The sequence below is a fragment of the Vipera berus genome, assembly GCF_964194415.1.
Source record: "Vipera berus genome assembly, chromosome: 9".
NCBI lineage: Eukaryota > Metazoa > Chordata > Lepidosauria > Squamata > Viperidae > Vipera > Vipera berus.
This window is the reverse complement of record NC_138212.1, coordinates 5913629-5930008: the sequence shown is the minus strand read 5'-3', so window position 1 is coordinate 5930008 and position 16380 is coordinate 5913629. Positions and strand designations below refer to the sequence as shown.

The window sequence follows — 16380 nt, the reverse complement described above, 5'->3', positions numbered from 1 at the left end:
ACCCTTGGCGATTCTATGGGCCAGGTTTCTCCACATCTGATCTAGCACTATTTGGAGTTTCTCTATGTTCTAACTCGTGTCAGCTTTGATGGTTTGGTCAGTTAAAGAATGTGTCAGACATAGGAAATCCTAAAAACGGGACAATTTGTGCTTTCCAAATTCAAACCAACTTCATCCTTATTTGTCTTTCCCCCCAAAGAATACTGGGAAGCATAGTTTTGCAGTGGTGGCATAATTATATCCTGGAATCCACCATACTCACTCTTTTTATATCTTGCGATAAATGGAAATAAAGTAGCCCACCTCTCGGCTATCATAAAAAAAATAAATTTGAAATTGAAATTGTATTATGATGCGGTTGCCTTGATGTGGGTTAGTGATTGGCTTAATTTAACTAATAAGGGAATACTTCATCTTGAGGGATGGGATTTGGTATATGGATGGCATGCATATTTGCTTTACGATAAGAAGGTGGACAGGGCTTTTAAATCCCATATTCTTAGAAGTGCTTTATTGCGTGTCTGGAAAAAGTATTATTATAAGTTAAATTATAAAATACCGATTTGGGGAATTCCTGGACACGCGATAGAGGGCGTATCTATGGGAGTGAGTTTGGATATGGTTTCTCATAAGGAACTACTTAGATTGCAAGGGAATGATTGGCAACTTAAATCATTAGATGAGTTAAGACAAGAAAACATAAGTTACTCTTGGTTTCAATATACCCAATTGAAAGCTAGGTGGAAGTTAGACCAAAAGGTTGGCATCACAATTACAGATCAAAATTTAGTAAAACAAATTAGAGATTTAAATTGTGCACATATAAAGAGGATACATAATGCTTTAATTGAATTGGATTCGGAAACGGAATTAGTTAAAGATTGTATGATAAAGTGGGCACAAAATATTCAGGAACCAATTTCGTTGGACACTTGGGAGATAATTTGGGTCAGAAATGTTAAATTTACTCAGGCTCAAAACTTAAGAGAAAATTTTTATAAAATGTTTTATAGATGGCATCTGGATCCCAAGAAGTTGTCCAACATGTATCCTAACTTACAGTCTAAATGTTGGAGATGTGGTAGTTTAGAAGCCACCTATTTTCATATGTGGTGGACTTGTAGAAATATAAAAGCTTTTTGGATTAAAATTTGGTGGAACATTCAAAAGATTTTTAAGAGAAAGATAAAGTTTTCTCCGCAATTGTTTTTATTGGGTATTGTTGTAGATTGCGATGTTAAAGAAACCAATTTGATGTTGAATATGATAACAGCAGCACGGTTACTGGTGGGACAATATTGGAAGAAGGATAGTTTGCCCACTGTAGAAGAATGGGTGTTTAAAGTTTTGAATCTTGCAGAAATGTCTAAGATTTCTGCTTACTTGAAAGATCATTCACAGGAAAGATATATTTCAGTTTGGAGGAGATGGATAAATTATATTCAGAACAAATATGGGACTAAAAAGTTCCATTTAGCTTATGAGTAGATTTTAGTGGGATATTGTTATTGGTACTTTGTATGTATTTATGTTAAAGGGGAGTTAAAGCACATTATGAATTTGGTTAATTGTATATCATGCATAATTTTTATTTAGAATATGATTACTATAACTATAATCCTGTATTTAGCTCTGGGAAGTGGGGGGGGGGGGAAGTGGGCGGGTTTGGGGTGGGGGGGATTTGGGGATATATTGTAAAACTTTGTTTTTGTAAAAAAAATATAAATTATTGCAAAAGGCGAAGTTTTGTGCTTCTTGTCTCTTTTCCCCTCTTCTAGTTGGTGAATTTAGTTAACGGGCTTGTGAAAATACAAAGTGTTTTGATTCAGTACAATTAACACTAATTGAGCGCACATTCCCAACCTGTTCCTCAAGGTCTGAATTCCTTCAGACCTCAGAATCAATATGTTTTAACTGGGCTATTATTTAATTCTTTTTTAATTTTTGTATCTCGTATTTTTTATGTATGCCCTGTTCACCGCCCTGAGTCCTTCGGGAGAAGGGCGGTATACAAATACAATAAAACTTAAACTTAAATAGCCTTGATGAAAACGTCATGAGCATCTTTGGCTACCTCATCCAGGCAGCTCATGAGCATGTAGTAGGTGGTAACAAAGGAGATCCATCCAGCTGCCACGAAACCAAATATGGGTACCATGCTGACGAAGAACTGCATATTCATTAGTGGTCTGCCAGTTTTGGTGAGCAGCTTTAGAACTAAGTCTCTGGAGATCTCTTTAGCTAAGGGTGACTTGATTATCTCTTTGATCTCCTCCACAGGCTTGTTGGCCTTCTTAGCCAACCTGGTGAGAGACTCCTCATCCAGACCAAAACTGTGGAGGTATTTTGAGAGGTGTTTGATCAAGATGGTTACATCACAGGTTACGCCGAGGCCTGGAATAGGCACAGCAGCCGCTCCAGCGGAGACGATAGCCAGCTTCCAGATCTCTTTTTGTAAAGCCATCTTCTTTTTCTGCAGGATGCTTAGAGAGATGTTTGGCAAGGCCAGGAGAAAAGCGTGTCTCTTATGGCTTGGCAGTTCCTTTCCCAAGGTTTCCTCCAGCATCCTGAAGTCATATTTATCTAACTCCCAGTTGGAGAGAAGGAACACTCTGGAATCGGGCATTTCCTTGTCCTTTAAGTGCGCCTGGCAATTTTCTCGTATCTGCCCCAGTATAGCCTCCTCATTGTAAGCTTGTGGCCGGCGTTTTCTGCAGGCCTCCAAATCTGCATCCACTTTGGAGCGCACAAAATAGAAATGCTTCCCCTGGCAACGGATTTCCTGTGCCAGCCGGACATGGTTGTCCTTGAAGCGATCTGAGGCAATAAGGATGAAGAAGTCGTAGCGGGAGAAGTGAACCAGCTCCAGGTAAGGTTTGGCGCAGAATGTTGGCGTTCCAATTCCAGGCAGATCCCACAGAGTGACATTGCGGTACTTGGGGTGTGGGTAAGGTGTGGGCTTCTCTGTGGTCTCCACTACCCCAGTGGGGGCAGAAGCAGCTTCGTCATCTCCTAACCCTCGGATGGCATTGACAAAGGAGGACTTCCCTGAGCCAGATTCTCCAGTGACTGCTATGTCCAAGCGGGCGTTCTCCAGGACCTGAAGGTTTTCCATAACCTTGGAAACGGCTTGGTCCACTCTCCCTTCTTCCAGAGCATCCTTAATCTCTTCAATCTCTTCATTGTCTTTGAAAAGATCATCCTCCTTATTGGGTGGTATGAACTGATCCTGCCTTGCCATAACAAAGCCTAGGAGAAAAGGAGAGGAAAGAAGGACAATGCAGGTGGACCTCAACATACGACCACAACATTGCTGCTGTTAAGCAAGACATTTAAGTGAGTTTTTCTCCATTTTACGACCTTCCTTGCCGCAGTTGTTCAGTGAAGCACTGCAGTTGATAAGTTAGCAACCCGGTTGTTAAGCGAATCGGGCTTCCCCATTGACTTTGCTTGTCAGAAGGTCGCAAAAGGGGAATCACGTGACCCCCCCCCCAGGACGCTGCAACCGTCATAAATATCAACCTGTTGCCAAGCCTCTGAATTTTGATCACACGATGATGGGGATACTGCAAAGATTGTAACTGTGAAAAAAGGTCCTAAATCACTTTTTTCAATGCCGTTGCAACTTTGAATGGTCACTGAATGAACTGTTAGTTCACATATCACGCTAAGTCTTGCACTGTTTGATTTAGCTGATAACCGGGACAACGACTGAAATTTTGTCGAAACTTCTGTGGACTCTTTCCACTGGATTGTGCTTCTTTGGCTACCTCATCAGCCTTTTGCACCCCTCTCTCTCTCTCTCTCTCTCTCTCTCTCTCTCTCTCTCTCTCCCTCTCCCTCTCTCTCTCTCTCTCTCTCTCTCTCTCCAACCTCCCTCGCAGAGTTGTTGTAGGAAAACGGAGGAGGAATGAAGCATTAAGCTTGAGCTGCTGAACTAAAGGCAGAATAATAAAGGCTCCTTTCCTCTCCCCCCCCCCCCCCGCAGCCTCAATTCTCTGACCCAAGGCAATTTGTTTCTTTTAAGCTTGCAACATTCCCCCCCCTCCCGCTTGTCCCCCATTTGCCTCTGCAACCCACAGGCATATTTCTTTGGCCCCATCCCTCTGCATCCCGCCCCGTTTTCTCCCTCTCCTCTAAACTGATCCAGTCGCACAGAATGGGAGCGATCCCTGGTCCTTTGGGCATATAATAATAATAATAATAATAATAATAATAATAATAATAATAATAATAATAATAATAATAATAATAATAATAATAATAATAATAATAATAATAGAAAGGAACCTTGGAGGTCATCTAGTCCAACCCCCTGCTATGCTATTTCCGACAAGTGGCTGTCCAATCTCTTCTTAAAAACTTCCAGTGTTGGAGCATTCACCACTTCTGGAGGCAGGTTGTTCCACTGGTTAATTGTTCTCACTGTCAGGAAATTTCTCCTTAGTTCCAGGTTGCTTCTCTCTTTGGTTACTTCTTGTCCATTGGTTCTTGTCCTGCCTTTGGGTGCTTTGGACAAGAGCTTGACTCCCTCTTCTTTGGGGCAGGCCCTGAGATATTGGAAGACTGAAATATCATGTCACCCCTGTTCCTTCTCTTCATTAAACTAGACATACCCAATTCCAGCAACCGTTCCTTATACGTTTTAGCCTCCAGTCCCCTAATCGTCTTTGTTGCTCTTCTCTGTACCCTTTCTAGAGTCTCGACATCTTTTTTACACGGTAGGGACCAATAATAATAATAATAATAATAATAATAATAATAATAATAATAATAATAATAATAATAATAATAATAATAATTTTATTTGTATACCGCTCTTCTCTCGAAGGACTCAGGGCGGTGAACAGGGCAATAAATACTAATACAAAAAATGGATGCAGTATTCCAAGTGTGGCCTTACCAAGGCGTTGCAAAGTGCTATTAATACTTTTACACTTGGATGTAAAGGGTTTTAGTGTATCCATTCACTTTTACATGGTCAGGAAGGCCTGGAAACCTCTGTCCAAAAGAGTCAACATCCCCCGCCCCCATAAGTTTGGCCAAGAGCGGGGGCAAGCTCCGTGGCGGTGGCCCCACCATCGGAGCTTGCTGGGATGCGCTCTCCCCGCTGCGCATTTCCGCTGGCGCTGACTTTTACCTGGCGCCGGAGATCTCGGGAGCCGAAGCGCTTTCTCGTCGCGACAACTTCGGAGCTGCCTTTCCTGCTTCTCGCCTCTGGACGCTCGTCTGAATTCGGCCAGAGGTTTTATGCGGTGGCGCTGCTGCCCCCTCCTGGAAGGAACTCGTTCGTGGGAAGCCCAGGCGCTCCCCAGCTGAAGGGCGGACAGCTCCCCGGAATTTTGGGCGTTTGGCACAAATCTGGGATGGAAAGGGAGAGGGAGAGAGAGGGAGGAGGGGAAAAGAGAGAAGACAAAGAAGAGGAAAAACAGAGAGAAAGAGAAGAGAGAAAGAGGAAAAAAGGGGGGGAAGAGAGAGGGAAACAGAGAGGACAAAGAAGAGAGGAAAAACAGAGCGAGAGAAACAGAAGAGAGAGAGAAGGGAAAGAGACAAAGAGAAAGAGAGGGCAAAGAAGAGAAAGGAGAAACAGCGAGAGAAAGAGAGGAGAGAGAGAGAGAGAGAGAGAGAAAGAGAGAGAGAGAGAGAGAGAGAGAGAGAGAGAGAGAGAGAAAGAAAAAGAGAAAATAGCGGACGACCTTATTCTCCAAATTACCAATGCTGGATTTTTAAAACTCAGATCTGAGTTTTTCGATCCCTGTCTGGGTTTCTAGGGGTTTCCCCTACCCGTCTCTTGAAATGTAATGAAATCTAAGTGTTTCTACGCAATGCATTATATTAAATGGATAAAAATAATGTGGTTTAAAACCGATAGTGTGTGGGGGTTTTTCCCCCTTCTTATCTGCCCCCCCCCCAGGAAAATCTGGAAAGAATTAGACCCATTCTTGGAGCAAGAGCAGAGGCACACTGGCAACCGAGATATAGAGGAGCAACAACAAGCTCTGCAACCCATGAGGAGAAATATCGAACCTCACAACAACTGTGTTTATATGGGAAGCTTAGATGATATTGACCCAGCTCCAATGTCAAGTTGACATCTGGCATTTCTACCATCTAGCCAATCAACCAAGCCAGACCACCTTGCCTCTGAGAACCCCATACAGTTGATGACCTGGATCATAGCTGGCTGGAAAGGGATGGTTGATAGTGGACTAATGAGCTTTCTCTCTAGATTTGACATAATAGCCTTTCAAGAAACCTGGCTAACCGAAGTGGACGAACCAGTACAATTGCCAGGCTTTCAGGGATGGGCCTCCCCAGCCCTAAAAACAAAGAACAAAGGGAGACCCTCTGGTGGGCTATGCATTCTTATAAAGCAAGAGTTGCAATGGCAGCGAGAGAAATTATATAACGAAGATAAGTATCCGTACTTTCTAGCTGTCAGATTTGAATATGACCAGTTTGAGTTAATATTGGTAAATGTGTACATTCCTCCAAGCACATCCCAGCACTATAATTCTGAATATTGGATGGGCTTGGAAGTTATCCTAGAAGATATATCTATACTGTACCCTCAGTCCATAGTGGTATTATTAGGAGATCTGAATGCTAGACTGGGTCCCTCTCTGTATGAGCTTGCCCAGAAGAAGGGAATCCCAGGGGAGTTCTTTGATAACCATCCTCAGTGGCTCTTGAGAGACTGTAAAAGTAATGCCGCTGGCCTGCTCCTAGTCTCCTTAATTTTTAAGGGTAATCTCCAAATTTTGGGAGGTAAGGACAAGAATTATACATACCCTTATACATACCACTCAGCCAATTCAAGTAGTGTACTGGATCTCTTTTGTGTGTCTAGAGATAAGGCTGACCTCTTAGCGACAATAGCGACCATCAGCCTGTAAGTGTGACATTGCAAGGCCGCTCAGATTTAAGACCATATAACATGGCTGACAGATGGCTCACCAAAAAGGTAGAGGTGACCCAAAATAAAAGGTTAATTTGGGCCAAAGTTGATACTAAGGCAATATTAGAATGCCTTAAAACAGAGAATGCTACTAAGTGGGCTAGAACAATACAGTCATCTACTACTGACTGGATGTCAGCCTTCAATGCATTCTCCAATCTTTGTAACATACTGAAGAAACACCTAACAGCTAAACCTACTACAAAAAGAGCCCAAGTGGGTAGACCTCGCTGGTTTGATCCTGATTGCCAGGGACTGAAAAAGAAATTGAAGGCAGCCATGAGGCTTGCCCAGAGGAATCCTACTGCCCATATACAAGCTAAGATGCTGCACACAAGAAGGGAATATAAAAAAACTATAACATTAAAGAAAAAACATTTTGCCATTTCAATCTGGTCAGAACTTGAGTTGGCTGCCAGAAGTCATAATTCAGTATTATTTTGGCACTCTGTAGCAGGTATCCTGAAGGAACGGAGATTTGCATTTGACATACCAATCTCTGCTGCGGACTGGGAGAATTATTATCAGTGCTTGTTTGCCCCCACCGAACCGGTAAAGAAATTATTTTTAAACAGTGATTTGGTAAATCCTAGAACTCTCCCCCCTTGGCCACCAGTCTCAGAAAAGGAGATACAGTCCATCATTAAAAGCTTAAAGAGCAATAAAGCCCCAGGCGAGGATTTTTTAGCAGCAGAATTATTTAAGAAATTTCCCAACTGGTGGGGCCCTGTATTAGCAGGTCTTTTTACACACATAAATAATACCTGCCATATACCAGATGGGTGTAAGATGGCAATAGTTGTCCCCATATATAAAAAAGGGAATAAAAAGGATCCTAGTAATTATAGGCCCATCAGCCTGATTGACTTTGTAGCAAAAATATATCCTAGGTACCTTTTGAACAGAATTGAAATCTGGGTAGAGGAAAACAACATCCTCACAGAAGAACAAGCAGGTTTTAGACAAAACAGATCTACTATTGATAACTGCTTTGTCTTGAACCATCTAATTGCCAAATATGCCTGTAAGAGGAGACCCCCGTTTGCTGTTTTCATAGACCTTACAGCAGCATTTGATATGGTAAATAGAGACATACTATGGAGTAAATTGACATCTCTTAAAATAGAACCCAGACTCCTGGCTTTGATTAAAGCCCTTTACACAAGTACCTGTTTGAGGGTGCGGTATGGGGTTAATGGGGCCCTGACTAACAGGATTCACACAAATAAAGGGATAAGGCAAGGGTGTATCCTGGCCCCATTATTATTTAATTTATACATCAATGACTTGCCAGGGTTAATGAAAGATACCATGGTACACATGCCGATGATCCTAAATACATACTGTAACAGCTTGCTTTATGCTGATGATATGATTATATTATCATACTCACAAGTAGGATTATGTAGGCTATTAAGAAGATTCAGCTTTTATTGCCAGGATAACTCTCTAATCATTAGCAAATCTAAATCGAAAATAATGGTGTTTGGAAGAAACCATCAGAGACATAAGTGGCAATTAGATGGTGAACCAATTGAGCAGGTTAATACCTTTGTATATTTGGGAGTAACTTTTTCCAAGACTGGATCTTGGGCCTGCCATCATCAACGGAGTATATTTAGAGCAAAAGCCCGTTTGAATTTATTGTTCAAACTAAAGAACCATAGTTACCCAGGGTACCTAGCTCCATTACTCAAGGTTTATAAGGCTAAGTTTACCACAATGCTCTTGTATGGAGCAGACATTTTGGGTCTTTACTCAACCACAGTCCTAGAACAAACACAGTCCCAGCATTTGAGATGTATTTTGGGTGTAGATCCAAGAACATCTGCTGCAGCAGTTAGAGCTGAATTGGGAATTCATACAATTCAGGCATTGTCTAAAATTAGAGCTTATAACTACTGGTGCAAAGTTAATGAAATGGAGACTGATAGACTCCCCCAAATTATGCCTACTAGAGCAAATAAAACTACAATCACAAATCTCCTGGATCACCAAACTAACAAATTTTGTAAGAAGCTGTGGCCTTCCTGTCTCTTGCGTAACAGAACAATCTAAAAAAAGAGTTGCCCAAAGAATTAAGGATATAGAAGCACAAACTGATATAGCTATCCTTACTAAGGTGGGTAACTTGAAATGGCTGAGTAAATACAAATGTACTTTTCAAGTGGACAGTTATTTGAAGTTACAACTCCCAAAACATCTTAGGGAGATATTTACGAGAGCGAGATTCAAACAGCTTGACACAATGGTCAGATATGGGAGATTTCATGCTATACCGTACAATGAGCGTCTCTGCATTTGCAGAGCGGCAGAGGTAGAGGACCTGGCTCACATCCTATTTGACTGTATAAGAGGGTGAGAGACAGGTATCTTGGTCTATATACCAAACGAATGACCCATTGGGATCCCCATATCAAAATAACTTACCTTATGTCCGGTCAGAACTTGAAAATAACATTTAACGTAGCACAGTAAACAAAATGATCCGGTTAAGATCTGCATATGTGGGACTGATTGGGGTAGATTGCAAGGGCGACTCCGAAATATAATGTTATCATATTTTATCTATATCTTAAATTATTGTACATTATTACAATTTCATTTTAGATTGTATTTTATTACTATTTTATCTTAAATTGTATTTTATTTTAATTCCATTTTAAATTGTATTTTATCAAATTCCATTTTAAATTGTATTTTATCAAATTCCATTTTAAATTGTATTTTATCAAATTCCATTTTAAATTGTATTTTATCAAATTTTGGTGACGGTTTGTTGCTGGAACTTTGCACTTTGATATGGCCCAAGGGCTAATCAATAAAGTTGTTGTTGTTGTATAGGCATCTGAGTCCTTTTTGACTGACCCAGTGTTGGCTTCCTACATTTCCTCTTTCGTATTTGAATTCCCCTACTTTCTTAACACTTGACCGATTGCCTCGAGGTTTATCCTTATAAAATTTGGTCTTCCTTCACCTCTATTCTATTTTCAGAGTGGCTAGACTTATCTCCAGACTCTGTTTTTCTTCCAGATCCTTAACATTCTCCTCAAATGCTTCAATTAGTTTATATTTAGAACAGAATCAACTAAGAGTTGTCATTGAGGCTCAAATATCCAGACTCAAATTATTCTAGTTTGGACACATTATATGAAGATCCAGCTCCAAGGGTCTGAGGGTGGAAAAAGTGGAAAGGAAGGGAAGAAAAGGATGAAAAGCAGAAAGGGAACTGGACTTACAATGGAACTGACCGCACAATTAGTGGGTCTTGAAAGAACACGTTAGGAACAGATTGTCATGAAGAAAATCTATTTAGGTGGCCACTAGGTAAAGGTAAAGGTTCCCCCGCACATGCGTGCTAGTCGTTTCCGACTCTAGGGGCCGGTGCTCATCTCCGTTTCAAAGCCGAAGAGCCAGCGCTTGTCCGAGGACGTCTCCGTGGTCATGTGGCTGGCATGACTAGACACCAAAGGCGCACGGAACGCTGTTACCTTCCCACCGTAGTGGTCCCTATTTTTCTACTTGCATTTTTACGTGCTTTCGAACTGCTAGGTTGGCAGAAGCTGGGACGAGTAACAGGCGCTCGCTCTGTTACGCGGCACTCGGGATTCGACCTGCCAAACTGCCGATCTTCTGATCGACAAGCTCAGCGTCCTAACTCACTGAGCCACTGCGTCCCTAGGTGGCCACTAGGAGATGAAAATTACTTAATGGCACATAATCTATTAGGAAATAAACAATAGGGAGGGAAGGTGCCTTTTGAAAGAAAACAAACTCCCTTTATTCTTATCCCTCACGCATACAAATCTCTAGTTACCAAATCTTGGAAGCCTGATAGTGATTAAACCCCACCTTCCCTCTTGCTCCCAATGCTTGTTCATGTGGAATCAAAGTTTCTTTCCAATGTTGTGTTCATCTTCTTGACTTAAATCATGTTTCCTGAACTGCCATTGGGTAGTTTTCCAAGGTCATCTCTGTGATTCTCTAGTGGAATTAAGAATTACACAATAACAGAGTCGGAAGGGACCTTAGAGGTCTAACTCCTAAAACAGAAATGACCCTTGCAGATTTGAGGCTACTTCACTTCCCAGTCTCCCTTTTGCCAAAAAATTCGGGGGGGGGGGAGTTTCTCTTGAGCCTCTTGCTCCATGTACGGGCTAACCTGTCTTTTATCTATGTTTCCTTGGTTGTGTTCATTGCCTTGTCTCCCAAGGTCATTCCCACATTCCATTGCAACTAAAGCCTTTAATCATTGTAACCCCAATATGTCTTGGCCAAAGTCGAGGGGGGCAATGAGAAGCCAGTAATAAGAGGGAGAAGTTTCCAGATGTTCTCCACCCCCCACCAGCCAAACTCTCCATCCCCTCCTCTTCACACCACTCTAAAGCCCTGGACTCATCTTCTTTGCTGAATTTTCTGTTCTCTTCCTTTCTTATCGATAAAATCACTGCCTAGTCCAACATAAACCAATCTGGTTATTATTAACACTGAACACAGACAAAAAAAAATACTTTAAATCCAAAGAAGGCATCGTTAAATGCAGAGGGAAAAGGCTGCTGCTTCTCTAGCTGATTCCCCAGAGCCACCCACAAAAAAACTTTGGGTCCAGAAATGAGGGCCAAAAGGTGCATGCATTTCCTTAACCTGAAGCGTCTTCAGCCATCCACAGATTCCTAGGCAAAATGCACGCATTCTTTAGTAGACAACAAAATGGTAGAAAGATCAACAGAAACGCTAAAGAGAACAGAATTTGAAAATAAGGACTTACAGACTCTACTATAGCTAAATCTAGAGAGGGAAGGGTGTGCACAAATGCATACTTGCTTTTTTAAAAGGAGTAGCTGTCAAGGATCTCCACGCAGGCTGGAACGGATCTCTACCCGAAGAACCTGGATTCCTCGGACAGAAGGATGGAATCGCCCTTATGTACCCTTAAGTGCAGCATGTGCAGTTTTTCTTAGAAATAATAAAACCATAAAACAATAAAACGTTCCTGCCATTTCCTATCACATACAGCCCTAATCAAAATCCAGGGTTTCTACAGCTACCAGTGGTACAAACAGTTCCTTTAGAAAAGAAAGAAAAAAGAAAATAGCATTGGACTGCCTTCTGTTTAGTTTTTTTTAAAAAATACAAGTAGTCTTCGACTTACAACCATTCATTGAGTGGCCATTTGAAGTTACAACTTAACTGAAAAAAGTGACATTTGAGCAGTCCTCATACTTACAACCATCGCAGTGTCCCCGTGATCAAAATTCGGGCACCTGCTGATGGGCATATATTTCTGATGCATGCAGCATTTGGGGCCCTGGGATTGCCATTTGCAACCTTCCCAGCTGGATTCCAACAAACAAACAGAATGGAGCAAGCCAGATTCACTGAACGACCACGTGATTCACTTAACAACTGCAGGGCTTCACTTAACAATTGTGGCAAGAAAGCCTGAAAAGTCACAGGTGTGACTCCCTAAGCAACGTCCTTGCTTAGAAACAGAAATCCTGGCCTCAGTGTGGTCCTCAATTGAGCCGTACCTGTGGAAGCACAGGAGAATGAACAGTGACTCCAGACTCCTCAGGACACAAGGACTGAATCCCACTTACACACTCTTACGTGGCATAGGTGGTGCTTCTTGGAAATGTAAGGTTTTTCAATGGAAATATGTACGGTTTCTCAGCTCAGAATCCAAATGAATCCCAAAGAGGCTACTGAAAACGAAGCAGCTTTATTTCTTTTGATCAAAAGGAAAGCCTGTGGCCTCCTAATTTCTTGTTTCTAAGCAGAGAGACGGAGGAGACAAGAGGGACACACACTGACAGAAGTTTCTCCTTTTACAGCTAGAGCATTTTCTTCTTGTGACTCAGGGCCAGCCTGTGGGTCCGGCAGCCGGCTCAGATGTCTCGGATGACTCAGATGAGGGGGAGGAGGAGTGTGTGGAAGACGAACTGGCTGATGATGGTTTGGAGGCTTCGCAGAGCCCCCAGCCGGGGCCCTCTTCTCAGCTGCGTGAGCCCGATAGTGCGGAGGATGATGACCCACAGCTGGCCCTGTTCAAGGACGCCCGACGCAGGAGGCAGTCGAGCAGGACCAAACAGAGAAAGGCTGTGGGACTCCTCGGGAGGAGGCACAGGGAGGCCACGCCCTGATCTCTAAATAAAAGGAGTGTTTGGGGAAGGGCTGGTTGCTGAAAGCTGTTGTGACTCAGGGCCAGCCTGTGGGTCCGACAGCCGGCTCCGATGTATCGGATGACTCAGATGAGGGGGAGGAGGGAAACGAACCGGCTGATGATGGTTTGGAGGCTTTGCAGAGCCCTCAGCCGGGGACCTCTTCTCAGCTGCGTGAGCCCGAGAGTGCGGAGGAAGATGACCCACAGCTGGCCCTGTTCAAGGACGCCCGACGCAGGAGGCAGTCGAGCAGGAACAAACAAAGAAAGGCTGCGGGACTCCTCGGGAGGAGGCACAGGGAGACCACGCCCTGAGCTCTCTATAAAAGGAGTGTTTGGGGAGGGGCTGGTTGCTGAAAGCAACTTTTCCGCTTGAGAAGACAAGCTCTAGTGTTTTTGTTAACTGCGTAATAAATCTTGGCAGATGCCTTTTAGCCTTGGACGCTCTCCAGTCTCTTCTTTCTGAATAGGGGTTTGCCTTATTACAAGGCCAGAAGAGGGCTGGTTCAGAACAGTTTGCTTTCAGCCACCCACCCCTTATTACTACGATGGAGCAGCTTCTTGCCGAGAATGCCAAGCTCACCCAGCAACTCACTTTGCTGGCAGCTCAGGTGGCTCAACTGCAAGCTCAGGTACATGCTGCACCCCCACCCAGGAGGAAATGTCAGATAGCTATGCCGGATAAATTTGCTGGTAATCCAGAACTGTTTCCTGCCTTCCTGGGACAATGCCAGCTTTTTATCAGCGTGAGAGCAGCTGATTTCCCCACTGACCGAGATAAGGTGGGATTCGTGTTGAGCCTTCTGTCGGGAGATGCAGCTCGTTGGGGCACGCCTCTGTTGGCACAGCCTAGCCCTTTGTTGGATAACTTTGGGGGGTTTTGTGACCATATGCGCCTCATGTACGAGGACCCGATTAAGGCGCAGACCGCCACCCGACGCCTGAAAGCTTTGAGGCAGGGTCAGCGCCCCCTACAGGCCTACATCAGCGATTTCCGGCTGCTTAGCCAGGATTCCGCCTGGAATGAGGCTGCGCTCGTGGATGCCTTCCAGGATGGCTTGTCGGAGGAGATGTTGGATGAGCTGGCCCGCGTGGACATTCCCTCAGACCTGAACGGGCTGATCCATCTTTGTCTGTGGATCGATGCCCGGCTGCAGCAGCGAAAGAGTCGCCGTGCCACCCCACAGACCCCTGCCGCTCCTGTTGAGCGTGTGCCCCCAGTCCAGAGGGAGGAGCCAATGGAGCTGGGTGCCGCCCGGTCCCGTCTATCGGTGACGGAAATGGACAGACGACGATCGGGGGGGTTGTGTTTTTACTGTGGGGACCCTGGACATTTGGCTGCTTCTTGCCCAAAGAAGCGTCAGCGGGCATCAGTGACCAAGCCGGCCCCGAGAAAGTCCCCTGCTTTGCTGTCGGGAAACGGCCCGAGCCCGATCTAGACGGTGTGATAGATCGGGCGACCCACAACGACCACACCGAGCGACGCCGTTCCGACGGTGCCTGTGAACCTCCACGGCATTTGATTTTGGAGGCACGTCTGATCCTTCCTGGCAAGCCAGAGGGGATTCCGGTCCATGCCTTAATTGACTCGGGCTACCACTAACTTCATGGACTCGGCCTTCGTGGCCAAATGGGCTATTCCCCAGTGTCCGGTGGATCCGCCCATGCTAGTGGAGACTATTGATGGTCGAGTGCTCCTGTCCGGGCCTATTACGGCCGCCACGCAACCAGTGTGTATGGCCATCAGTTCCCATGTGGAGGCCATCCAGTTCTACATCACTTCGGATCTGCACTTCCCCGTGGTCTTGGGACTGGCGTGGCTCCGGGCGCATGATCCACAGATCTATTGGTCTCAGAACTTGGTCACCTTCCCAAGTTTGCAGTGCGTGGACCACACCCGCCATATCTGTGCCGGCCAGGTGGAGGGTTCCCCAGGGGTTTCCTTGCCTCCCGAACTGTCCGACTTTGCTGATGTGTTCAGCGAGTCAGAGGCGGACCAATTACCCCCGCACAGGCCCTATGACTGTTCCATTGATCTAGTCCCTGATGCGCCTCTCCCAGTGGGGCGTTTGTACTCCATGTCGGAGCCCGAGTTGGCTGCATTGCGGGACTTCCTGACAAAGAATTTGGCTCGTGGTTTCATCCGGCCCTCGTCCTCGCCAGTGTCTGCGCCCGTGCTCTTCGTCAAAAAGAAGTCGGGCGAGTTACGGCTTTGCTGTGACTACCGGAAACTCAACGCCATCACGGTGCGTAACCGCTACCTGCTGCCCCTCATCCCCGAGCTCTTGGACCGACTCCGGGAGGCTAAGATCTTCACGAAACTGGACCTGTGTGGAGCTTACAACCTCGTCAGGGTTCGGCCGGGTGATGAGTGGAAGATGGCGTTTGGTACTCGCTATGGACATTTCGAGTACACGGTGATGCCGTTTGGCCTGACCAACGCCCCCGCTGTGTTTCAGCATTTTATGAACGACATCTTTCGGGATCTGTTGGACCAGTTTGTCGTAATTTACCTGGACGACATCCTGATTTACTCCCCGTCGCGTGAAGCGCATCATCAGCATCTCCGTCAGGTCCTGCAGCGCCTCCGGAAACATCGGCTGTTTGCCAAGTTGGAGAAGTGCCAGTTCTACCAGGTGACCATCGATTTCCTGGGTCACCGCATTTCTCCTGAGGGCATCGCCATGGAACCGAGTAAAGTTGAGTCGTTGCAGAGTTGGCAACCCCCGCGTCGCGTGAAGGACGTTCAGCGACTTCTTGGATTTGCCAACTACTATCGGACATTCATCCCTGGCTTTGCTGCCTTGACAGCCCCCCTCACCCGGCTCCTGCAGAAGAAGACTCGGTTCCAGTGGAACGCCCCCGAACAACAGGCGTTCCAAGCTTTGAAGGACGCCTTCATGAAGGAGCCCATCTTGAAGCATCCTGACCCGCAACGGCCGTTTGTCGTGGAGGCGGACGCCTCCGACATTGCCATTGGGGCCGTGTTACTCCAGGCAGCGACGCCCAGCGGTACCCTTTTCCCTTGCGCGTATCACTCTCGGAAATTGAATCCCTCGGAGCGCAACTATACCATCTGGGAGAAGGAGCTGCTGGCCATCAAGGCGGCGTTCGAGGCTTGGAGGCATCATCTGGAGGGGGCGCGGCATCAAATTGAGGTCCGGACGGACCACAAGAATCTGGAAAGCCTGCAGACCGCTCGGAATTTGAACCAACGCCAGATCCGGTGGTCCCTCTTCTTTGCGAGGTTTGACTTCCGGGT

General features: G+C 45.2%; 1 protein-coding gene across 3 annotated transcripts; it reads right to left on the bottom strand.

Annotated features, from left to right (window-relative positions):
* Positions 1-1804: 1804 nt before the first annotated feature.
* LOC308672314 (interferon-inducible GTPase 5-like) lies at positions 1805-6881 on the bottom strand. Of its 3 annotated transcripts, none has more exons than XM_081335129.1 (3): positions 6792-6881; positions 5141-5361; positions 1805-3249 (listed from the first exon to the last, which is right to left on the bottom strand). In XM_081335129.1, exon 3 carries the CDS (start codon positions 3239-3241, stop codon positions 2033-2035), a length of 1209 nt encoding a protein of 402 aa, XP_081191255.1. In that variant the 5' UTR covers positions 3242-3249; positions 5141-5361; positions 6792-6881; the 3' UTR covers positions 1805-2032. The 3 variants fall into 3 exon arrangements, with proteins under 3 accessions (XP_081191255.1, XP_081191254.1, XP_081191253.1); XM_081335128.1 differs by having other exon boundaries at positions 6804-6824; XM_081335127.1 differs by lacking the exon at positions 6792-6881 and having other exon boundaries at positions 5141-6017.
* Positions 6882-16380: the final 9499 nt, after the last annotated feature.

Coding starts and splice junctions, on each gene's coding strand:
- LOC308672314 (XM_081335129.1), bottom strand. CDS start 3,241: ATGGCAAGGCAGGATCAGTTCATACCACCCAATAAGGAGGATGATCTT.